Here is a 26,688-nt window from a genome sequence, read left to right as displayed (position 1 = left end):
AATTTTCTGTGGAATCTAGGAAGAAGCAAATGTGATGTTTAATATTAGAAGATAGAAGATTTCAGTGGTTAGAGGAAATTTATTTTGCAAAAAACTTCTTGTGCAGTTTGAATTGTATGTTAATTTATTTCTTGTCAGGTTAAGAGTAAACCAAAGAAAAAGAAAAAGACTAAGAATAAAAAGGTAAGTGACTGTATTAACATTATAATAGAGGGATGTCTAATTATGAGCACTTAGATTTAATACATGGATTCACCGTTAGAACTTAAAATTAGTTCAAGTAGACTAGAGCATAAATGACTTAAAATGTCAATAGGTTCATTGAATATGTGGTTATAGAGAAGTCTATGTAGGTTAGATCCTGAATGATTCAAACTCACAGTGTGTCTTACTTTACTTACCTAAATCATAATTATACATTTAAATAGACAAACAAGAAACTGAAATAGTTATTTGGAAATTTCACTGATTTCTGCATACTACTTTCATTTAAAAAATGCCTACTCAGTGTTTTAAAAACAGCTTCCCATCATATTTCTAGTGATCTATTCAGAAGCATTTTTCAAAACCTCAAGAAATCTTGATTTTCTCCTTTGTGTCTAAGACTCTGCCAACAATGCAGTAATGTACAAAAATGTTAGAAATTCAAGAAGCTTCATTCATGCCTTTTCTTTGTTTTGCCTGTTACAAAATAAACAACTTATTATTACTGTCAGTAGCAGCTTTAGCAAAAAGTCTTTTAATTGCTTAGAAAATTACAAAGGAAAGTTGAGTCTTGTTTTGACTTAATTTTTTTTTTTTTTACTTAATTTTTTTTTAACTAAGACTATATTTCTGGAGCAATTTTGTTTTTGTTCAGAGCAAAATTGAGGGGAAGGTGCAGAGGTTTTCCATATATCTTTGGCCTCCACACATGAATAGCTTCTCCCATTATCAGTATCCCCCAGCAGAGTGGTACATTTGTTGTAATTGATTAACTACATTGACATAACATAGTCCACCAAAGTTCATTTACATTTTGGTTCACTCTTGATGTTTGTAGATTCCTATGGATTTGGACTTGAGTTTTTTTTAATCAAGCATATAGCTAACCACTAGGCTTTGCAAACCTTATGGTGGGGAGGAAAAAAGGTGTTATTTTCTGGCCTGAAGCATATACTTAAAATCTAGATGTACTCTGTAGATTATATTACAAATTCAGTGAGACTCTTTGCCCAACTACAATCTGGTAAATCCATTTTATTTCATCTTTTGAAAGTATACACAAATTTTAATCATAAATGAAAACACAAGGGAAAGTTACCAAACACTTAGGTGAAGAACAAAATAAAGGTTATTTATACTATGATCAATGAAATATCAATACCATTTTCATATTTATCATAACCATCATTTATTAAAATTTATTTCATTCAAAAGTTATTTTGAAAATCATGTTTTTAAAAGACATGAATAAGATGACTTACTTTTAGGCAATTCTTGTATGATAAAACACAACCTGGTCCATTAGTTTCACTGATAATTTTTAATTTTTGCAAAATATTTTAGTAATTTTAGTAAATCCTAGGTCTAATACTACATAAAACTGGCCAAGTAAATCCACAGCTGTCAGGCCACAAATCTTGTTTCCAAAGGTATATAGTTTGTCTCTTCCAAAAAATTAAAATATGGTTACCCAAATTCTCAATTTTAATTAGAAAGTCCCACTTTTATGACAAGTTGTAATTAAACAGGAATAAACGCAACTGGAAATAAATGTAAACACAGCTCAAAATTTCACATGGTAGTAATATTGAAAATGTCTTATTAAATGTCAAGAAGTTTTTTCTTATTTATAACCTAAGTTTTTTTCTAATTTATTTTATTAGAAGTTGAGATACTCTGAAGATAATTATATCAAAATGAGATTTGGACATTAGAAGAGAGATCTTACATTTTTTAATCTAAATTCTAAAGGATAGACCCTAAAAATGCTGAAATTTTTGCATATGACTTCTATATATAGTGGTCCTACTAATATAATATACATTTGTTATTGTAGGTACAAAGTATTGTCTAGTTATAGTGTAAACAACCAGTTATAAAAAGCTAATCACAATCACATTTTCTAATCAGGACTTTCCTTCATGAAAAATTCTAGCATACAGAAATTAGCTTGTGTTATACAGAATAACAACAAAGTCCCTATAAGTGAAGTTCTGTCTTCTCTTATTTTGCAATATCTCTGCCTAAATTAGTTGAAATCCTAAGAAGATCTCTCAGAGACTCTGGAAGAATATGATAAAAAAAATGTAAAAATTGTGTAGCAAATAGAGGGGTCAGTACAGATAACTTGTAACTAGTATGTAGAGAGACTTTGTAGTTAACACTTTCTTCAGTTAGGAATTTAGTATTTAGCTTCTAAATTATAAATAACTCTTTTAGGAGTTAATTAGATCCTCCTTCCCACTCCCCCCCCCCCCCCCCCGGGGAATTAAGGGTTAAGAATAGAAAAGGGGGAGGTAAAGCAGATGGCAGAAGAATAGAAGGCTTTGTGATGAAGCCTTTGGAAAAGAAAGAAACATGGCAGGAAATAAATCTAGCCCTTCAAATTGGATGTGCTCTCTACAGACGGGAAGTTACTGAGATGCATGTAAAACAGGCTGATGCACGTGTTGACCAAAAGTTGTCATGGGAAGAGCTAGAAAGTTTCAGAAACTATTCAACTATACTAGATGTTCATTCTGAACAACCAAATGTCTTTCCATTCAGTTATTCAGGTACACTGGAATCAAGGTAGGAGTTGATAATTCTAAATTGTAGAATCAAATTGGTACTGGACACTGATCAGACACTGAGATGCAAAAATTCTCTTAGTGTACAGACAGTGAGGCAAAACAAATTTGTAAGTACATCTTGGAATCTATGGGGAAGAAGACCCTGAAGTTTCTTATAAATAAAAGGTGGTAGTAGAAGTTAATACTCTAATTCGTGTAAAAGTAAAGAGTAAATAATACTCTTAACAGAAGGGTAATGTATAAGAGTAATTAATCCTCTTAATTAGCATATGTTGAGTGTTATTGCTATTATCTTTATGTAGTATGTTGCCTTTATAATTTTACTTTAATGAATTTAAAATTTAGGGTTTTATTTTTAACATTTCTTTCTAATTGTGATCTCCCTAACACTTCTTTTTCTGTAAGATTTCTTAATATATCCGTCTGCTTTTACCTTATGTGTAGATTTTCAAGAACCCTTGTAGTTAGTATAGTATTCCATGAAGGAGAATTACACATTCCCTGGCCAAAGATTACCAGTAGGTGCAAACTCGGCCCCAATATTTATTTCCAATATCTTGATAATTTTTGTTTCATGACTCAGTGGTAGGTTGCAAAATTAATTTAGTGGGTCACAACTACCATTTTATAAAATGAATAGAATTAATAGGAATAAAAAAAGCTTCAGAATTCATCACATAGTCTCTTCAGGCAGAGATATAACAAACTGCCGTGGACTGAGTGTTTTAAGCAACAAACATTTATTTTTCACAGTTCTAGAGGCTGGGAAGTCCAAGATCAAGGTGTCAGGAGATTTGGTGTCTGCTGAGGGCCCTCTTATCAGATGGCTAAATTTTGCTGTATCATTACATGGTGTGGGGAGAGAGAGAGAACACACAGAGCAAGAGATCTAACTCTGGTCTCGTCCTATAAGGCTGCTAATTCCATCATGAGGACTTCATGGCATCATCTAAACAATTACTTTCCAGTGTCCCTACCTCCAGTTACCATCACACTGAGGTTTAAGGTTTCAGCATATGAATTTAGGAAGGGCACAGAAGTGCAGTCTGTAACACATATAATATGGGTAAAGTTTATGTAGTGGAACTTAAATTTCAGTTTTATATTATGTATAAAGATTTATATATAAGTGCATTTACATCATGATGTAAAATGTGTTTATTTTGCTTGTGGTAAAAAGGAGTTTGAGAAACACTGATCTAAATACAGTCACATCACTATGCTGTACTGACATAGTTGATATAGATTACTAATTCTTGATGCTGTTTTTCAGAATAAGGAATCAAAAGAAGAACAAGTGTAAGTATTTATTTAATTTTTAAATTTTTATTACTATTTTCAAAGTGTGCTTTGCCAGTATGACACAGCCTTACCTTGGAAGGTGTTCTAAAAGAAGAAAGTACAGTTCCTTGTAATAACTTGACACTTTTTAATAGAATGACAAAAAGTTAAATTATCATTTACTTTGGGAGAATAGAATCTCTCACCATTTTTATATAAGGCACTCAAGAATCACCCAATACTAATTGCTTTTTTATTCAAAGACTAATTTGGTTCCAGCATAAAATCTTTTAAAATGTCATCTGGGTTGTGGTTAGCCAAATCTAAATTTAAGTACGATTTAACCTTAGAGAACAGATCATTGTTTGTCCTAATGACCTTTTACAAAAGAGTTTGTTTTGAGTTGGTTTGTTTAATCCACAGCTTGTTGTTATTGTTGCTGTTTTTAATCCCCGGTTGTTAACCATGAATTTTGAACCTTTACTGGAAACGTATTAATGTCTGAAGATCACTGGATTGTACAACCATATGATTGAGGACAGTGCAGTAGAGGGTGGAAGTAGGGGAGACAGTAATGAAGAGATTCATTATACCCACCAAAAAGTTTGTTAATTGAAAGTCCATAACTTTAGAGAATTCACTGTGAAGACATAAATTATTAAGATATCTTTAAAATGGTAGCAAGAACATATTTTAACCATAAAGTCATCACTTGTAGTTGATATGTTCTTATTGATAATGGTGTGATCTATATGGTAAGTAAATGGTTCATCATCTGAGTTTTCATGTTCTCTGGCAGCAAGTTGAGCAAAACAATACTAGAGCAATAGTTTTTTTGTTTTTTGCTCTTTTCAAGCCATGTCTAGATGCCTTAAAAATAACTTACTGAAGAGTGAAACAGTGCTATCAATCATTTTGCTTATGTTACCTAAAATATAGACCCAAATCTGGATGATCATCTAATTACCCAGGGAGCTTTTTTCTCATATGAGAATTTTCAAATATGCACAAAAGAAAAGAATATACATTTACACTAGTATATGTACCTGTCATCCCAATTCAATAATTACACTGTTTTTCCACATTTGCTTCATTCTTCCCTCAACATTTTGTTCAAGTGTTTTTAATGCCAAATTTTATTTTACCTCTACATGCTATAGTTTTCATTTCTTACTGATACGAACGTTTTCCTGTATTGTCACACTGCTATTGTTAAAATTTTAAAATTTAGGAATTATCTGGATGTTTTCAAAATTACAAATTGATCTATATATTTGCAGTTCTCAGGGGACCTGCAAAAATAATAGTTTTAGAAAAGCTCTTCAGATAATTTGGAAAATTAATTGGGTTTGGAATCCAGTGGCCTACACAAGCAATTGATTTCATTGAACTTTCCAAACGTTTCTCAAAATGTGAGTCATTCTAGAATACCTCAGTGATACCTAAGACTATTTTATATTGTTTTACAAGTTACTCTACAAGCATTAGAGGCCATTGTTTTCTAGGTCTCAAGTGCCTAAAAGAAGTAATCATCCTAAAATTATCTATTTTCTTTCTATTCACTAATCAAGTCATTTATATCATGTTACAAGTAAAAGTACTATTTCTTGTTACCATTTAATGAGATTAAGAAGGAAATTTATAGCTATAAATAGTAGGACAACTTGAAAGGATAGTAACATACATCTAAATTTTAGATATAGGTATAAAATTAGCTGTCATTGTATTTGTAGTATTTTCATTCCTTTTTTTTTTTTAGTAGTTTCTAGTTACTGAAATCCATGTAATAGCACTGCAGTTTCTTTAAGTCCTGTTACCAAAGAAACCTCCATATTTAAATCTACTCTATGTTGCTGTATGTAGCCCTCTATCTAAATGTACACTGGACCTAAAGCAATTAAATTGATAAAGTCAACCTACTTATTGAGAATGCTATAATGATAAAATAATATAGCATAACTGGAAATGGTTCTCAATATTTCCCAAAGTATTGTTTCTCTAAAAGTAACTGATTTTAATGAACTCCCATGATCTCATAATTCTTGGTAACACTAGAATGAACAGAGTACATATCTTAATTGAGTAATAGCTCAAATGCTAAATAAATTCATTATGAATTGTAATGAGAAATACACAATATGAGCACTGTCTAAACTTTCTTTGGCCATGAACCCTTCTGATGCAGAATACTTCATGAGATCAATAAAATATTAATTTAGGAAGCAGTGGCTTAGATGAAAAACACTCAACCATTATAAAAGATTACATTGATTATGTCACCACTGTAGCCCAAATATGATAGAAAAGGAAGAGCAGTTGAAGAAAGAGCAAGCCAATCTATACCCAGTCAGTGGATTTATGAAAGATGATGCAAGTGATATCCAAGAGGATTCTGCAACTGAAGACAAGTTCTATAGCCTGGATGAATTGCATATTCTGGACATGATAGAGCAGGTAAGCCTGATCAGAGAGAGTACAGCCCAGCCTTCCTTCCAGAAACAGTTGTTAACCTTTGTTTTCTCCATGACTCTGAATAGCATGTTAGCCTAGTGTCTGTACTGTGTTTCTGTGTTTGTGAGGAACAAGTAAAAACAGAACGGGGGAGGGACAGGGATAAATGGAGGAGGAAAAGAACCTTAGGAGCCAAAACTTTTCACGTTAACCCTCAAACCATTTCCTGGCTTTAACTCTTGGGCAATGTTGATTACAGATGCATTCCTTGCGAAAGGTTTTCAGATATCACAAGGGGGAAAAAACTTGTCTTCATTTCATTGACAATTTTGAGAAAAATAGTTTACTAAAACAAAGCTACTTCATTTTTTTTAAAAAACTGGTTGTAAGCATGAAATGTCTACAAAAATATTAACAATGTACAACAGTTTTTTTTTTTTCCTTTGTTTCCTTTCTTACTAGCAGTCACTGCTGGGAATGATGTACCTATATGTGAAGGTACAGGGGAATATGATTTAAGTGCTCAGCAGAACACTAAGTCAGATAAAGCATATGACTTTTCTGTTAAAATCACTTGATTTAAATGTAGAATTCTATACTAATGTAATTTAATGATATCCTGTTCCACAGTATGTAGGAATATTGATTGTCTAAGGGTACAGTTAGTAAAAATGATTCCCTGGCTGATAATGGTCATCTTTTCCCTTTCTAATTGTAATAGAATATGTATATTTTAACTGAAATGGCAGTCTTAGCTTTGAATGTCTGAAGTTTAAATATGAGGCCTTTGGTTTGGAAAATGTTTACACCCTCATTTATTCGAAAAACGTTTAGCACTTTTTGTCAAGAGCTATGCTAAAACATGGTCTTTGTGATCATAGTATTTATGATCCAGTGGAGCAGTTGAATATTAAACTAAGGTGGTACTGAGTAATAATTGTTTGGACACTTACCACTGCCTGAGTTAGAATTCAGGCTTCTCCACTTTCTGTGTAAACCTTGGGTAAGTTACTTAACTCAGTTTTATTATCTCTAAAGTGGGAATAATAAGTGCCTACCTCATAATGCTTTTAACAACAATGAAAGCAATACTGAAAAAGGCTTAAAAATATGGTAGGCATGCAGGTAATGTTCTCCAGTAATAGCAGCAGAAGACCAGTAACCGTGGGATTGTTTAGTGAATGCTGTAATTGGGGAGAGGTGGGTTTATCTGCACCAATCAGAGAAGTGATGTTTGCATGAGTAGGAGTTAGATGACAACTTTAAATCCCCTTTAAAGAAGTAGTGGGATTTTTTTAGAGGAAAATAAGGCATGCATATTCCATTCGCTCATTAGGGCTCAACCAGCAAAGCAGAATATGGAGAAACTGAGAAGGAAAAGCTTGCTCGGCAACGACAGCTTTATAAATTACACTATCAGTGTGAAGTAAGTACTTTTGCCATTCTATCTGAAGCAAGTCAGGGGTATTGAAATGTTCAATTTAATACTACAATTTAAACTACTAATAGTAGTTTCTTTTTTTGAAGAACCCATTTTTTCTTTCAAGACTATGGTGACTTGAACAGAATTAACTGTGAAGTACTATTTTTCATTGATCAGGATTTCAAAAGACAATTGAAAACAGTGACTTTTCGGTGGCAAGAAAACCAAATGCAGATTAAGAAGAAAGACAAAATCATTGCATCTCTGAACCAACAAGTGGCTTTTGGAATCAATAAGGTTTCCAAGTAAGTGCAAATCTGTTGATAACAGGAAATTCTGGATTTGCTCCATAATGAACACTATCTTTAAAAGATAATCCCTGCGTAGCCACGAGGTGGCATTGTGACTACACATTAGGAACTGCTGAACTACAGGCCTGTACTTGCTTAAAAGCCAACTATATTTTTGCCTTGCCAGCTGGATTGAGAAATAAGCAACTGCTCACTCTATATATCAAGCTTTACATGTATTGGCTGAACAAGTGTGATTATAATAGAATTACAGGAGAAAGATAATTAACTTTCAGGTCATGATTATAATTTATAAAAATATGACCAATGATTTGTTTTTCTTCATAGCATATAATGGATACATTCCTCAAAGCCACCCGTGAAATCACTTGAATGCTTTTTTGGATTGGTCTCAGAGTTTTTGTGTTCCAAGACCAAGAGATTAAAAATGAATCAAATTTCTAAAGACTCCTCCCTCCCAACAGTCTCATTTCCCATAACAATCTTAATTATTAAATACCTCAGACTAAAAATTCTGACTCATAGGGAAAAATGAATGGCCTTGTTATATTCTTTTTGTACTAATTACAGTCTCCAGTCAGTATCGGTTGAAATAATAACATTATTTTTGATACATTTTAATAAATGGTAATATTACAGGATAGCAGTTGTTCATGAAGTCTAATTTGAAATCCGTTAGTTCTTAGACTGCTAGTAGAGAGAATAGACAAGTTCTGAGGACTATCTTAGAACTTGGAGTCCACAGTATTAATTATGAAATTGGAGAAATATTTGGCAGAGATTTAGGTCTTAAATTATCTCTCACATATGATATGCATCTTGAAGGAATTCCTGGGGAGCGGATGCCATAGCGCTGGTAACATAATCTCAGTTAAAAACACTTTGGCTTATCCCTTCTAGAGTCACAGAGATCCTTCAAGTTCAAGGAGGTTAGGACCTAAGATAGCTTTGGCAAATCTAAGCTGGCTATTATCACTTAACCCACACTTCAGGGATGCCTGGGTGGCTCAGTGGTTGAGCGTCTGCCTTTGGCTCAGGGCGTGATCCCAGGGCCTCAGGATCAAGTCCCACATCAGCTCTTTGCGTGGAGCCTGCTTCTGCCTCTGCATGTGTCTCCGCCTCTCCTCTCTCTCTCATGAATAAATAAATAAAATCTTAAAAAAAAGAGAAAAAAATGAAAAGAACCCACACTTCAGGGTTCAAAACTTTGTCTTTTAGCTTGAAAGGCAATGACCAATCCAGACATATGTTATATAATGATCAGAAAAGTAATACCATCCATGCAGATGAGCTGCTGCTTCTCTCCTTTACCATCTGAGGATATCCTTCCTCAATTCTGATAGCTAATCCAGACACCCTTGTATGCTTGAGATTATAAAGAAACCATTTTAGGGGGTGCATATATCTTCATACAAGGAACATTCAGTGTTGAACATTCACCATTTATCAAGGGCCCACTGTGTGAGAAGAATTAGGTAAGGCACATGTAGAAGATACCAAGACATGTCAGACATGGTGAGCTAATGGAGAATATAGATTAATTTGTTTAAATTTACTTAAAACAGAGGGACTTCTAGTTCTACCAAGAAGTAGTAGTTCTACTCCTTGCAAGTCCTCCTATTTACAACCAAAACACCCTAGATTTAACACGACAAGCAAGTCTAAGAAGACTCTAAAAGGTAGAAGAAAGCAGACTAGACTCGGTCTAGAGACTTTGGTATTTGAGGAATGATATGGTAGTGAATTTTCCTTTTTGCCTCTCATATGGACAGGGTTGCAGAAATTACCAACCTGGAACAGCCAATAGGCAGGGTGGGGGACTTGTAGAAAAGCTTGTTTCCTCTCGCCAAAGGATCAGGAAAAGGAAGATACAAAACCCTAAAAACTTTTTGGCTTATCCCCTTACTCTACTCAAGCACCAATGGTCCCATACCACCCCTTGGAAGCAGGTAGTGTGTTCTGACATTGGCAGATAGCAGAAACCAGATTTCCTTGCTGGGGTAGTATTGGCAGTCCTGAGTATCCAGCTGGTCTTCCATTCCTTACCAGGCAAAAGCAGTTAGTAGGGCCCAGCAGGAAGCTGATTTTTTTACCCTACTCAGAGCCAAAAAGCAGAATGAACTTCCACATCACTCATCTGCATTGAGGCAGAGGGTCCATGTCTGATTTTGGTGGGATGTTATTAGCAGGGCTGAGTGAGATGCTAAACATATACACCCACTCAGCCCTCACACTACACAGCAACAGGGGGTCTTCTTGCTAAAATAATTAAAATAGAATCCAAAGTCTCATAATAACCAAAATACCTAGGTATACAAAGAACGAGGACAATTACAACATGAAAGAAAAGACAACAAATGACAACATTATGATTCAGATTTGAGAAAACAACTGTCCTAATAATGCTTCAACATGAAAATTGAATTCTCTTTAAATAAATGAGAAGCTATAAAATCCTTGCAAAAATTCATAATAAAGTATGGAAATTATAAAACTAAATAATACAGTAACTGAAAATCTTGCTGGATATAATAATATTCAAGATGGCAGAGGATTGATCAGGTGAACTTGAGGACAGACCCTACTATTGGTTGCTAATTTCTGCAGTACCCTGTCTATATATGAGAGGCAAAAAGGAAAATTCACTACCATATCATTCCTCAACAGTAAAAGACATTACCATTACCTCATCTGAACAGCAGAGAGGAGGATAGACTGGGGAAAAGATTTTTAAAAAAGGACAAAGTCTCAGTGACTTGTAGGACAATAATAAAAGAGTTAAAATTCTTACCAGAATATCAGAAGGAGAGAAAAGAGATTGGGAGGAGGGAGTGTTAAAAGAAATGAGGTGAAATACATAAATTTACAAATTCAAGAAGCTGCCTGAATCCCAACTAATATAAACCCAAAGAGGTCCATGCCTAGTCACATAACTAAACTACAGAAAAATGAAGTAAAAAAAATCTCAAAAGAACCAGAGGAAGAAAACATGTGGGAATGCTAATTCAAATAACATTGCTTTTCTTTTCTTTTCTTTTCTTTTTTTTTTTTTTTAAGATTTTATTTATTCATGAGAGAGAGAGAGGCAGAGGGAGAAGCAGGCTCCATGCAGGGAGCCTGATGTGGGACTTGATCCTGGGACTCCAGGATCACACCCTGGGGCGAAGGCAGGCACCAAACCGCTGAGCCACCCAGGGATCCCCTAACATTGAATTTCTCATCTAAGATCATGGAGGCCAGAAGGAAGTGGCATATTATTTAAGTACTGGAAGAAAGGAAACTAAAAACAACAGAATCTTGAATCCTATATCCAGCAGCAGTGTCCTTTAGGAAGAAGAGAAATAAAGACAAGTCTCAGACAAAAGAAAAGTATAAGAATCTGCTGCTGCTAATGCTACCATTAAAGAATAGCTAAATGGGAGGTCTATAAATATAAAGGAAATAATAGAAATTTTTCAAAAAGAAAGAACATCAGAATGAGTACGGGGGGGGGGCGTAAATAATAAGAGTCCATTCTGTTTCTCATTAATTTCTCAAATCGTATTTGATGCTTGAATCAAAAATTATAATACCATCTTATGTGGAGTTCAACGTGTAGAGGAAATACAACAATTGTAATTTAAAAGTGTAGCGGGTAAAGAGACCTATATGAAACTAGGGAAAATCTTACTATCAGTAGACTATATATGCATATTGCAATACCAAGTGCAACTTCAAAAAGCTACAGAGAGAGATATGGATTCAAGGTGAATCCAAAAACTTTCAAATAACCCACAAAAAGGTAAGAAAAGAGAAACAAGAAACAAAAAATGATAGACTTAAGCTCAAACATCAATAATTACCTTACATGTAAATGATTTAAATACATCAATTAAAAGACACTGGCACAGGGGATTTTAAAAATAAAAAGCTGTAATCCAACAATATGTTGTTTCTAAGAAATTTCAGTTTTATCAACATAGGTTAAAAATTAAAAAATGGCAAAATATATACAATGTAAACATTAATCAAAAAACAGGAAGGGCCGGCAGCCCAGGTGGCTCAGCGGTTTAGCGCTGCCTTCTGCCCAGGGCCTGACCCTGGGGTCACAGGATCGAGTCCCACATCGGCTCCCTGCATGGAGCCTGCTTCTCCCTCTGCCTATGTCTCTGCCTGTGTCTCTCATGAATAAATAAATAAAATCTTAAAAAGAGATAAATTTAAAAAACAGGAATGGCTACTCTAGTATCAGATAAAATGGACTTCAGAGCAAAGAAACTACTGAAAATGAAGAGGGACATTACGTAATGATGAACGGAACAATCCACCAGGAAGACATAACAACTTAAAAGTGTATGTATCCAAAAACAAAGCCTCAAAATATATGAAGCAAAACTTGATGGAACTGTAAGGAGAAAAAGAAAAGCCTACAGCTATAATGTCCTAGATTTCAGCACCCTGTTCTCAGGAATTTGTAGGACTACTAGATAGAAAATCAGTAAAGATAGAGAACTTCTACAACCCCATCAACCAACAGGATTTAATCAATGTTTATAGGACACTTCACCAGACAAGAGCAGGATACATATGCTTTCAAGTGACCATAGGAAATGTACCATACTAGGACATATCCTGAAAGAAAAAGCCAAAAGAATTTAGAGAATTTGTGTCCACAAATAAGTATTTAAATCCGTCATTAAAAAATAAAACTTCCCTATTTCCAGTAAAAAAAAAAAAAAAAAAACCTAGCCCATAAAACAAACCTCAACAAGTTTAAAAGATTGAAGTCATGCAAAGTATGCTCTCAGATCAAAATGTAGTCTAACAACAAATCAATACCAGAGAGATAACAGGAAAATCTCCAAACACTTAGAAACTACACAGCACACTTCTAAAGGAAATAAAAACATGTTGAACTAAATTAACATTAGAATACAGTATATGAAAATTTACTGTAGACATAGCTAAAGCATTTCTTTGAAGATTTATAGCATTAAATATACACATTTGAAAAGAGGAAAGGACTCCATCTAATATAAGCTCCCTCTTCAAGAATCCAGAGAAAGGAAATCAAAATAACCTAAAACAACAGATGGAATTAATAAAGATTAGAAGTAATGAAATTGCAAACAAAATAAAATCTATGAAGCAAAGAGCTGTTTCTTTGAAAATATCAATAAAATTGATACACCTCTGTCAAAACAAAAAGAAAGAAAAAGGGGGACCTATATACCACCATCAAGAATGAAACAGTGATGATACTACAGACCCTGTAGACAGAATTATGCTGAGTGAAAAAAGCCGGTCCCCAAAGCTTATATACCGTATGATGTTATTCCTATAACATTCTTGAAATAACATTTTAAAAATTATTAAATGACATAATAAAAATGGAAAACAGATTAGTGATCCAAGGTTAGGAAGAAGAAATGGGAATGAGAGCAAAATGAGGTATTGTGATAAAACTGTTCAGTGGCTTGACTATATCCCTATCAACATCCTGGTTATTATATTATAGTTCTGTAGGACATTTGCATTGGGGAAACATGAGTAAAGGGTACATGGGATCCCTCTGTATTATTTCTTACACCCTCACATGAATATGTATTTATCCCAGAAAGTTTAACATTTTTTTTTAAGTACAGTTAACCCTTCATCATGGGTTTGAACTATGTGGGTCTGCTAATAGGCAGATTTTTTTTTTATATATATATAGTACGGTACTATAAATGTATTTTCCTCTTCTTTATGATCATCTTAGTAATATTTTTTTCTCTCACTTCATTGTAAGAGTATAGTATATAATACATATAACATATAAAACATTAATTATGTTACCAGTAAGGTTCTGGTGGTCCACAGTAAGCTATTAGTAGCTAAGCTTTTGGGGAGTCAAAAGTTATATACACATTTTCAACTGCATTTGCTAGGGGTAGGTATCAGTATCCCTAACCCCTACATTGTTCAAGGCCAACTGTACCTATAAATAACTGTCGAATGGAGCCTTACTTAATAGGGATTTTGTAGGGCAAAAAGAGTATTGTGGTTTTTGTGGTAAGGAAACTTCATTGGAGACAATATTGAACCTTAGCTCTGTAGGATGAGATTAGAGAAAACACAGGGCATGTAGACTAAGAGGAAACGAGTGAGCATAGTGTGTGTTCTCATAATAGCTTTTAAGCTTTTGTTCAATTCACTTAAATATGTTCCAAGAGTATATGATAAAAATGAAAATATTTTTAAATTATAAAACGTGGATTTCTTTTACTTTAGAATGTGGTGTTTATCAGGAAGCAAAAGAATCTTTTTTCTTTGGTGTAATTCTTTTTTTTTATTTATTTTTTTTATTTTTCATTTATTTATTTATTTTTTATCTATGATAGTCACACAGAGAGAGAGAGAGGGGCAGAGACACAGGCAGAGGGAGAAGCAGGCTCCATGCACCAGGAGCCCGATGTGGGATTCGATCCCGGGTCTCCAGGATCGCGCCCTGGGCCAAAGGCAGGCGCCATACCACTGCGCCACCCAGGGATCCCTCTTTGGTGTAATTCAATGTCAGTCCTACAGTGTTTGTGAATGATAATTGCAAAATTAACCAAGAAGATTTATATAATAGCAACATATTTTGAACAAACCACAGTAAGCACTTACTAAATTTAAAGTAATTACTGTCAGTAAAACCCATATAATAAGCTTGATAGCCAACCAGAGTAAGCTTCAGAACTTTAGATCTTGCGGAAAAGAATGTCTAATCTAACCCTTATGTTATTCATGAGAAGAATAGAACTAAGAAGTTACGAGTGCCTGAACAGTTGTTTCCTATCCAAGCTGGATGATAGGAAATATACCTATCTTATCCTCTATTATTTAAGAGCCCAGGTCTTCTGAACTCCCCACCACCGCTATCAGCTGTTTACTGCCCACTCTAAACTAGAGCTCGGTAAAATATTAGAGTAATGGAAGCCCACAAAGGGAAGGAGAATGTCAGTTTAAAAACTCCTACTACCTCTTTTTCAGCTCTCTGCATACTCCTGCATACCATAGTAATAAAGCTTGTTTTCCTTCTTCTTTACTTGGGAACATGATCTCTTTTGTGTAGAAACAGACCTGGTTTCTCTTCATTGCATTTTCACTTCTATAGCACATTGATTGTAAGTCTCTATAGCTTCTAAGAAGCTTGGAGTAAAGGTGAGTGGGTAATTTAATCTCTGAAATCTACTAGGAAGCAGTCCAGCCAACATTTAAAGTCCTTGTTTTAATGCTGTCATTCTAGTAATTTATATTAACCCAAATTCCTGTGTATCCCAAGGTTCTGAACATAAAGAGAAATGTGCTTTTGCTGTAAATTTCTTAATATTATAGCAAATTAATGGGTCAGTATAAAAATTTAGTTGTGAGGAGATACATAGCAGGATAAGGAAGGAATATCAGAAATGGTTTGTGAACATATATCAGCCAAAAAGTATTACTTTGTACTTCTCTTGGTAGGTTCTTGCATATTAATTTTAAGCCAATTTTATATAAATTTTTTACCCAATCTTCCCATGATTAGGTCATGTCAGTGACTCCCTAGTTAAAATTTACTGTTTTAAATAAAATTATTTGCACACAGCTTTGTTACTTCTATATGTAATATCTGATTCTTTCAGACCTTAACCCTTAATCCAAGTCAATAGTTTATATGACTTGACATAATAACTCTGTAAGAAAGTTAAAGTTCTCAATCCTTCCACAGGCCTAGAAAATCAGAACATACCATCTGTGTCTTCTCCTGGGTAAACTAAAGTACAAATTGCTAAAAACATTATTCTGAGTCTTCAAACTGGAGATACAAGTTCTTTTTGGCTTCGGATTGATGGGGTTAGAACTTAGTACTTACTTTCTTTGGGAAGTCTGTGAATCAGACATCAGGAAAAAATAAATAAATAAATTTCAGAAGGATTAGTTGCAGAAGTCTTAGTAGTTTCAGGCTCAATATTTGTGGCCCCAAATGGTCATATGTAGTCCCTCCTCAGCTACAAGTAGAGCTGTTCTGACTGTATTATGACAAATAATTTCTAATATATAACACTTTCATCTTCTCTCAGATTACAGCGTCAGAGCCATGCTAAAGATAATGAAATCAAGAATCTTAAAGACCAACTATCCATGAAAAGGTACAAACTTAAGTCTTGATTTGGTTGAATGTGTATCTCTAAAACGCTTAGGTATTCCACTCAGCATGTTCCAGGATAGCCATATAATTTATTATCCAGTCTGGGCCATTTTTGAGCATGAAATTGAGACTGGGGACAACAGTTACAAATTGGAAGTGTCCTAGGCAAATTGGGAGGTATGTTCACCTTAGCTCTGGCCCTAGAAAGCTGCTGAGATTAAATTAGCAAAGTTATGGTCCCATGACAAACTAGCCAGGGACCGGAGCTTATGTGTTCTTATCTCTTTGCCCTAATTGATACTGCTAATTGTGACTGATTTATGAAATTGAATTTTATTCTGATTCACATATTTTTGCCTGTAGGTAATTTTATAACAACTGTTTTTGAGATCTAATTCCTATAGCATAAAATTCATTGTGTTAAATTTTACAATTCATTAGCTTTGAATGAACCATCACCTCTGTCTGATTCCAGAACATTTTTATCCCCCTAAAGAAATCCTGGATCAATTAGAAGTTATTCCTCATTCTCCCTTCCCCTAGCTTCTGGCAGTCATTAATCTATTATTTTCCTTATTCTGGACATTTCATATAAATGTAATCATATAATAGATAGCCTCTTGTGATTAACTTCTTATGCTTACTATATTGTACATCTATATTGTAGCATGTATCAGTATGCATTTCTTTTTATGAGTAAATAACAGTCTATTGTGTAGATATACCATAACGTGTTTACCTTTTCATCAATTGATGGACATTTGTTTCCCTTTTTCCACTATTATGAATAATGCTATTATGAACATTTGTCAGCAAATTTTTGTATGAACGTAAAGTTTCAATTCTCTTGGGGATATACCTGAAAGTAGAATTGCTGAGACATTCAGTAAACTGTTTTTAACTTTTTGAGGAACTACCAAAACTTTTCTGACTGACTAACCATTTTACACTCCCACCAACAATGGATGTGGATTCTGGTTTATCCACATCCACTACAATTGGTAAAATAAAGGCAGATAATCCAACAAATATTTGTGAGGATGTAAAGTAGTAGATCATTGTGGTTTTGATTTGCATTTTCCTAATTAATTATGTTGAACTTCTTTTCATGTGCTTATTGGCTATTTGTGTATCTCCTTGGAAAAATATTCAAATCCTTAGGCCATTTTTAAAATTAAGTTCTTTGTTTTTTGTTGAGTTTTGAGTTGTGTGCATGTTTTGGATACAAGCCCTTTATCAGATACACGATTTGCAAATAGTTTCTCCCATTCTGTGGGTTGTCTTTTTACTTTCTTGATGATGTTCTTGAAAGCACGCAAGTTTTTAATTTTGATGGAGTCAGAATTTTCTCTTGTTCTTATAAGCATTTTTGCACAATATTCAGTGCATAATAATTCCTCTTGGTTGAATTAATATATATCCTTGGATATTTTTTTCCCTCAAAACACTCTGGCCATAGTGGTATTAACAGTATATTGTCTTATCAAACTTCTCATCAGTGTCTGTAAGTAAGCAGGCATCTGAGTGTTTCTAATAAAACATTGAGGATAGCCTTTATAAAAGTCCTTATTACAATATTATATTTCCAATTAATTGTTTCCTTTAAAGACATAATTTGGTTTGTATGCCCTGAAGTTTGGGGCTCGGATGTAGGAAGCTGAAATGAGATAGGAAAAAGAGAAATCTCATAGGTAGTCTTTCTCTATAATGTTCTTCATAAATAATAATCTTATCTCCTTCTCTCCCTTTCAGTTTGTAGAATTTGTTTTCATACTGAGGTGTTGAATGTGAGCTGAGATCCTGAGATAACCAGTGCAATATTTTAATGTAGCAGTTTAGCTTTAATGCCACAAGGGCAGGGATGATAAAAACCTTTGTAGTTGCTAGCTTAGGGATATAGAAAGGCTGGTAGAAACTTTATGTGAAATTTAATGATAATAGCTAACATTTATTTAGTACTTAATATGCACTAAACCCAAAATGCTTTTAGTATATTATCTGAATGAGTTTTCACCAACAGTCCTTTGAGGTCAGTAATACAGTGTTCTCCATTTTCACATGTAAAGAAACTGAAATACAGAGAAGTAACATGCCCAAAGTTTCACATTAATTAGATTTCAGAACTCAGATTCATCCTCAGACAACTTTATTTCAGAGTCAAGTTTTAAATCCTAGTCCCTATGTTGAAAATTTTAAAACTTCTATGCCCTTGGTAGTAAAGGAAAACAGTAAGGGTTAAGTAATGTCTTCTCTTGCTTTTATATACTGTAAACTTTTACAAGAAATCATTTCTTACTCAGTGAATAGCTTCAGTCCTTCTCCCTCCTGAATAAGGTGAAAAGTCTGTCTTTGCTGCAATGTTGTTGACTCTTTAATGATCATATATTTCAGATCTCAGTGGGAAATGGAGAAGCATAATCTGGAAAGCACAATTAAAACATACTTAAACAAACTGAATGCAGAAACTAGCAGAGCTTTAACAGCTGAGGTAAAAAAAAAAAGAGAGAGATGGGGTGGGAAGTTTTGCTTGTATACTAAAGATTTGAAAAAAAGACTGTTATAAGTGAACAGAAATAATTCATCTTAGGACTAGCCAGAAGAACATAGCTTCAACTCTTAAGCTTTTTTGACTCATTGGAATTTTGTACATGATTACTTCAATGTTGATAACTTTATGTTGTTTTTCCCCCAGTGACTTGAGGAAATTGGTCTGCTTCAGTATGTGTAGCAAATACATACGTTTTGGGAAAATCCTCATGAAGCCAGGTTACTAAGCCAAATTTCTAAGAATAACATTTTACTGCTTCTGGAGATAATATCTTTCTTTATTACTTTCTACATAGATCTTCCCAAAACCACATACGCATCATACACTCTAATTTCAAAAACCAGCTTACCTTCTAGGCCCCCAGAATGTCACTCAGTTTCTTCTAGGACCTAGAACACCACAGCTAGGGTCTCTTCTAAAAGATATGATTATATGTATGTAATTTTTATTTATAGATAACTAAACTTTTGATATACAAGGAGATTCAAATTTTTAGAAAGCTAACATTAAGAAGATTATAAACCTTCCCATATCTGTCATGCCAAAGCTATATTCTTTAGCAGAATGCTTGGAAATCTGGAGGTCAACAATCAAGGAATGATACCTGAACCAAAAATCCCTGAAGATTAGTAAAATTCTAGCTAGCTATAACCGAAAAACAAAACAAAACCCTCAGATCACATTAAGAGCTCAAATTTGTGTATTTTATTTCTCACTGCTTTTAGTCAGAAAGTTTATTTCTACTCTGCTATTTTATTAACACTTAATGCTGCCCTAGAATATAACCTGTTTTCAGGGAATATTGAATGATTAGTGAGAAAAAACAGGTCAAGTGAGCAATGCAGCAGTAATGGTGCAGAAGGGTATGGGTAGACAGACTCAAACCTGCAGGATAGCTGCTTGGACCTCCATTAGTTTTTCTTAGATTACCTCCCAAAGCCCATTGAGACTGCATGGTCCTCCTGTGTGGTCTGATTATTTTCTTAACCCTTCATCAATTTAAAAAAAAAAAAAACGAATAGTGGGACTTCTTTTGAGTGTTCTTAAACTTGGCCGAATTTTAGAGTTACTCGAGAACTTTTAAAAATCCCACTAATCAGGTTGCCCTTGGTATCAATAAAATTAGAGTCTCTGACTAGGGCATCATTTTTTAAACTTTCTGAGGTGATACCAAGGTGTGTTCAAGTTTGAAAACTAATGTTCTGGAATGTTTACTAACCCAGTAACCATTGAGTCAAAAAGTTAGAATTGCAGATTTAATCAGAGTTTTTATAATGTATTATGGGCGGTCAAGAAACTCATGTGGTAGAAGAGATTGAAAAATGCTTCAACTTTACTTGAAATGGTTGAAAAAAGAATGTGTTCATTTACAAAGACACCTTCAACTTCTTTGTCTTTCTCTCAAAAATCCGTAGGTGTATTTCTTACAGTGTCGTAGAGATTTTGGTTTGCTTCATCTAGAGCAGACTGAAAAGGAATGCCTCAGTCAGCTTGCCAGGGTGACTCACATGGCAGCAAGGTAACATTTCCCTCTTCCTTAATGAGTCTTTATCTCAGAGATACTCACGAGTGGCTTTAAGGCTGAATAGAATCTGTGTTTTACATGTATGATGTCAGTCTTTGAAGTGAACAAACCTCTATTTTTTTTAAACCTCAAAAGTCATTTAGTCACTTTGATGCTTTTACCTGGTTGCTTCTGCTGAAGCACTGAAGTCTACTGGGTACAGTAATAGCTGCAGACACCTTTTTCCCTTTCTCTGTAGTGAAGTAGATAAAAAGTCTCAGAAACCTGCATGAAGACCAGATACTTACCAAACAAGTTGGATTCTAAGTGGAAAAACTTCTTCTAATTGATTTCTAATGCTTGATTTTAAACACCTTTGGAGTACATTGAAGGAAAAATCAGTGTTAACACCTAAAATCGTATGTTAAAGGCAATTTCTTGCTATGCTATAATAAATGAATGGTTTTCAAGTATCAGGCAAGTTGCATGAGATTATCCTTAAATTTATAATTTAATTTGGAGTATACCTTCATACTAAATTAATTAGCATTCATGGGACCAAGACATCATTATTTTTTAATGATTATCATTTTAATGATCATCATCATTCTTCAGTTCTGAAGAATCAGAATCTCTGATGTTTAGCAAGATTCCCAGGATATATTGATCTGCATTCAGGTCCGGGAAGCACTGTTGTTGGTGATCAGTCTATCTTTGCTTGCTCTAGAAGAAGAAGGGGCACTCTATAAACTAAAATATTATCAAGCCTCTTTGTGTAAGATGTTCTCAGTGATAACTTGTTCTGTTCTCTTAAAGCTGATGTGCTGGGTGATACTGAGGCGGGGATGTTATAACAGAGCCTTTTGAAAGGCCTCATGAAATCTCTCTTCTAGAGATGGCAGACCTTAAACACCTCAAAGCTGTTCCTACTTAAGTCATTTGGTGGGCATGTTTGGCAGAGCTGCTGTGTTTGTGCAATTTAGGCACTGCATAGAGGCAACAATCTAATTAATCCTCGCAGAAGAGGTACTTCTTTCTGATTTGCCCTCCCATAAGGAGTATCCTTTCTAATTTGCAGAAGAGTGGATAGACCAACCATGGCACTGTGAGGTCAGGGTTACAGTGAAGATAGTCCAAAACCTGCTTCTAAGAGGGGTCAGCATCTTTGAGAATGCTTCTGCATTGGATGGCGAGGGCAGTTTCTCTGTCTCCTTACTTCAGTGGAGGGATTCCTGTGTATAGGTTTTGTAGGTTCTAAAACATATATATATATGTTTATATATATATATGTTTATATATATGTTTATATATGTTTATATATATGTTTATATATATATGTTTATATATATGTTTATGTATATAGCCAAGATAGAAGAACACTTGATATTCTGGAAGCAGAAGTAATATTTGCTCTTGAAAAAAGAAATCTTATGTATTCCCAGTCTTTGTTTTATTTTTATATCGTTCCATACAACTTTGTGCCCGTTAGAGGTAATTGTTGGTGATGGAGGTAATTTTGTTGTTGTTTTATGTTATTTACATATATGCTAAAGAATATAATAGAAATTTTTGAAGACCTATGTGGTATATAAAAAGAAAGAACTTTCTCTTGTGTCTCCTTTCCTACATCAGCAATCTGGAATCGCTCCAATTAAAGGCTGCAGTAGAGAGTTGGAATGCCATTGTAACAGATGTTAGAAACAAGATTGCATTCCTCAGGGTAAGTGGTGAAGTATCTCTGTAGTAAATTGATTGAATGTTATATACTTAAAGAAACATCTAATATTAAAAATAATTACTGAAGAACTTTAAAGAACTTTTTTTTTCTTCAGTTAACTAAAATTTATGCCTTTTTAAGGTTTCAGATCGATTATTTTATGCATGTGACCTTTTCAGGCCTTTCAGGTCCTTCATACAGGACCTGAAATGATAAACTCAAAAATTGTGTTTCACATCTAGTTTTCCTAAAATTCCAAAGTTGATGCTGCTCCAGTCAAAAATAAATGTTTTAACTTGGTCTGAATAATTATGTGTTTATAAAATTTAAAGCAAGATCAAGAAGACCTGTATTAGTTTTCAATCTTAAATTTTTATATAATGATTTCATAATACAAAATAATAAATTATTCATTATTGGTTTAATAGAATTAGGACTATGCTTAAGGTAATCTAAGGAGGTAACCCACAGAATATTAATTTCTTCATTTGGCTTTAGGATATTTTTGTATTATATCTTAGAGTAAATATAATAGGGGTGCCTAAGTGGCTCAGTTAAGCATCTCCCTTCAGCTCAGGTCAGGATCCCAGCCAGGGTACTGAGATTGAACCCCACATCAGGTTCCCTGCTCAGTGGGGAGCCTGCTTTTCCTGCTCCCTCTCCCTTTTTTTCTCTTCTCATGTGCACTCGCTCTCGCACGGTCTCTCTCAAATCTCAAATAAGTAAATAATAAAATTTTTCAAAAGAAAGTAAATATGTCATTGTTTTGTGATTTCACAACACTGCTAGCAAAACAATGATATTTAATTGTGACCACAGCCTCAAAGTATTACCTTCTGTCTAGCTTTTCCTTTGGTGGTCTTGACTGTTTCTTTCCCAGACTCTTTCTTATTCAATTCTTAGTGATGCTCAGCATTTATGTTGGGTTTATTCAATTCTGGCCTCAAAAGAGCTGCCTCTTTATCTCCATCCTTGTTTTCTTTCAAGTACATGTCTTCTGTGTGAAGTATCTAAATGTTTTGTTTAAGCATTTCTTTTTCAGCCTCTGTGGGTTTTACAAAACAATACTGTAGGGATCCCTGGGTGGCTTAGCGGTTTGGTGCCTGCCTTCTTCAGCCCAGGGCCTGGTCCTGGAGACCTGGGATCCGGTCCCACATCGGGCTTCCTGCATGGAGCCTGCTTCTCCCTCTGCCTGTCTCTCTGCCTCTCATGAATAACTAAAATCTTTAAAAACAAACAAACAAAAAATACTGTAAAGTAAGATGAGGACAGTGCCAACAGATGTTGAAAGCATTTTGTTGAGTTTCAGGGATTAGAGTCATACTTTTGGCAAAATCCAATAGAATAAAACAAAAGTATATTTGATACTAGACAAAGCTAGAGGTATAACTTTCAAATAAACAAAATGTATTTAGTGAGTATCCCTAAGATTTCCCCTCCAGTGAACATTTACAAGTAGCTCAACTCTTTGTCAAAGATACTTTTCCCCCATATTTATTAGCCTGTATAATTACTCATAGTTTCTTGAATCTTTAGATGCTTTTCACTTTATATAATTGGTTCTCATTTAGGGGCTGAAAATTATGGAAATACTGAGGAATTATCACAGGAATTTATGTCTCTATGTATCTTGCCAACCGACAGATACTTCTAAAAATACAACTTTTTACATTTGAGGATAGTGTTACAGAATTATTTTTATGTCAAAAACTGTTTTTATGTTATTCCTGACATAATAGGTTGAGAATAATATTACATGATTTATTACTCAAAACTACATCAAGTGTTCCCATATGCCATTTCTTTGAAGTTGATTTTGCTCTAGAATATTGTTTCTCTTCTTCTACTAGACACAGTACAATGAACAAATTAACAAGGTGAAGCAAGGGTTTGCCTTGAGTACCCTGCCTCCAATCCAACTACCACCACCACCACCTAGTCCTGAGATACTGGTAAGAAATACGACATTTTGAAAAATGGCAATCTTTATCTTCATGAACTGTTAAAGGCTATATAATAGTGAATATTCAGTATATTTGAAGTGTGTTCAAAATAGAATAGGCACATGTTGTACATACTGTTTGTAATTATGTCCATTCTTGCTATATTATCTCCAGATAATATAACTAGTTGGCTGGCTTAGCTGAGGCCAGTATATAGTTGTATTATCACTGGATTTTAGGGAGGCATTTAGTATCTAAAGAGGTAATGTATTTTCATTCATCCTGTCAATCCCAGCTGCAGTATAGGAGAAAACTGATGAATGTACAGAATTCCCATGCTCTCAGGTTACCCTGATGACTAAAACATCTTGGCATAGTACCCTAGCTGGCTAGACTTCATCCCTCCACTTCTACTTTTGACATTCTTTTCCCTAACTTTTATTTTTTATTCTACCTTTCATAGCTTCCATTGATGCCCCTTCCCTGTTTATTGTCGGGAATCAGTGAATCTATCGGGAATAGATAGCTCTCTGTCGCATTATTTATATTATCTTCTGGGAAACATAGTACCTTAACTCAGTATAATTCACACAGCTTTCCAAAAAAACGTTTAGGAGAGAACCCTTAGGTGATAATTTTTATTATCAGAACAGACCTGGAAATATGTGTGAGATATTTAGTGGCACATCAGTTTTCAACAGCATTTCTGCTTGTAGTTGAACTTTGAAAATGTTCTTTCTGTAAATAGTTGAGTGTATCAGAGAACTTAAGTATATGAATTGTGTGGAGTTATACAGTTTGAAAAGCAGAATCCAAAACTAAAAGCATGGTATGGTATACACCAGGGTCTTTAGAATGCAGTATTGCCTCTTATGTTTTTGGTCAGTTCAGTTTTTATAGAAGCACTACATTATGAACATTCTTATGCTAGGTTTCCAATTACCCTGATAAGGAATATATTAATGTAAATGACGGAGTTACCTAACTGGGTAGAAAGAAGACTAGAACCCACTTCTCGTCTCTGTTCTTTAGTATATTTGACTGCCCTTTGCTTTTCCAAATATTCATACAGTTAACTCTTATTACACCACATGTAATGCTGGTGCTTTGTATCTAGATTTCAAATTGCTTTTTCCCCCCAAACATTGTTCTCTGAGTTTAGATCATTGCGTATATAAATATAAATGTATAGGGTTTTTGTTTTTGTAACCTTTTCTGTTTTAGATGCAGCAGTTCTTGGGAAGACCCCTTGTGAAAGAATCTTTCTTTAGACCCATACTCACTGTTCCTCAGATGCCTGCCGTTTGCCCTGGAGTCATCTCTGCACCTGGCCAGCCTAGAGCCCCCCTGGTACAGATCTTTTTGGTGAAAATCTATTTCACCACAGTAGATTTCTTGAGTGAATGTCATCTATTTATTTGATAAGTGGTGGTAGTAGTGGAGGGGAGGATAATTGAATGAAAATTGGATGAAATTGTTCTATTTGAGGCACTGTGCTAGGAGCATTACTTACATTATTTCATTAGCTGATTAATATTTTTATAGTAGACAATTCTTATAGGATTTTAAAGTTTTGCATCTATAATAGGCAACAATACAGGGTAAATGACATTTTTAATAACTATATTTTAGCATGTTTGGAAAGATTAATACACACATAGGAATAGTAAGTAGAACAGTGTTTCAACTTTATCTATAAACAATATAACTAGCACCATCTTGGAATGTATTCCACTGTAAAGTTAGGAATCTTCCTATCTACAACTAGCCAGAAAAGCCTTATCCAAACCTGAAGCAGCAGAGAAATTTTAAATGACTGGGATTATTAGTTGTAATCTTGGCAAAGGTAAACATTCTATATTTAAAAAAAAAATCTTCTCCTAGAAGGTGGATGTTAAATATATAATGAAAAATTCTCTAATCTTGACTTTTCCATAAATATATTCTAGTCAGTTTTTGTACCTACAAACAGTCTCCCTTTGAAATATACAGTTAGATGGACTCATTTTTGTAGAGTCTGCCTCTGCAAACAAATATGTATATAGGTCTTAAACAGATGTGGTATCAGTTAACATGTTATCCCTGTGATATCACGGTGTTGCTCGTCATATACGGAGCTATATATGTAAAACTTTATTGAAAACTTTAAAGTACCTCAGCCTTCTAATAAGATTACTTTCTGATTCCTGAGGAAAAGCTTGATATTGAGGCAAACCCAGTTTCTGGGCAGTATTCTCCTCTGACTTAGTAGGCTTTGTATGAGTTATTACAGTATCTGTTAGTTTTCATGAGTAACCTATAGAACCTTAGGTAAAAGTTGTCATGTTTATAATTATCCTAGTAATCAGATGAAAACATTCACTTGCTGATATTAATTGGAATCTTAAAGCTTCTAAGAAGAAACTACCATATGGCAAAACTTTGATGGTTTCATAGCTCAGAGGTGTCACTGCAACTTCACACCACCTCTCTCTGTAACATTCATGAGACTTGGGCAGACATTCTAATAGTATTCTCATCTTTATTTTTTTGAAAATTCAACTTTAGCATAAACTATTTTATAATTAGAAAAATAATCATAAAAAAGCAAATAACATGG

The 26,688-nt window shown here is 34.2% G+C and overlaps 1 protein-coding gene across 11 annotated transcripts in view; it reads left to right on the top strand.

The window, feature by feature from the left end:
- Positions 1-26,688, top strand: part of DZIP3 (DAZ interacting zinc finger protein 3) — an 85,503-nt gene that overhangs the window by 52,295 nt on the left and 6,520 nt on the right. For 10 of the 11 annotated variants that reach the window (XM_072811784.1, XM_072811782.1, XM_072811781.1 and 7 more), the window contains 11 exons: positions 139-183; positions 4,051-4,076; positions 6,347-6,512; positions 7,846-7,935; positions 8,110-8,237; positions 16,310-16,378; positions 18,769-18,865; positions 20,341-20,444; positions 22,062-22,149; positions 23,997-24,098; positions 25,314-25,439. In XM_072811784.1, coding sequence (XP_072667885.1) covers positions 139-183; positions 4,051-4,076; positions 6,347-6,512; positions 7,846-7,935; positions 8,110-8,237; positions 16,310-16,378; positions 18,769-18,865; positions 20,341-20,444; positions 22,062-22,149; positions 23,997-24,098; positions 25,314-25,439 — 1,041 coding nt within the window. The remainder of the gene's footprint in view (positions 1-138; positions 184-4,050; positions 4,077-6,346; positions 6,513-7,845; positions 7,936-8,109; positions 8,238-16,309; positions 16,379-18,768; positions 18,866-20,340; positions 20,445-22,061; positions 22,150-23,996; positions 24,099-25,313; positions 25,440-26,688) is intronic. The other variant, XM_072811780.1, reaches the window with a different exon arrangement.

This window comes from Canis lupus, chromosome 35 (genome assembly GCF_048164855.1).
Source record: "Canis lupus baileyi chromosome 35, mCanLup2.hap1, whole genome shotgun sequence".
Lineage (NCBI taxonomy): Eukaryota > Metazoa > Chordata > Mammalia > Carnivora > Canidae > Canis > Canis lupus.
The sequence above is the reverse complement of the archived record's forward strand: the minus strand, read 5'-3'. Positions and strand labels throughout refer to the sequence as shown.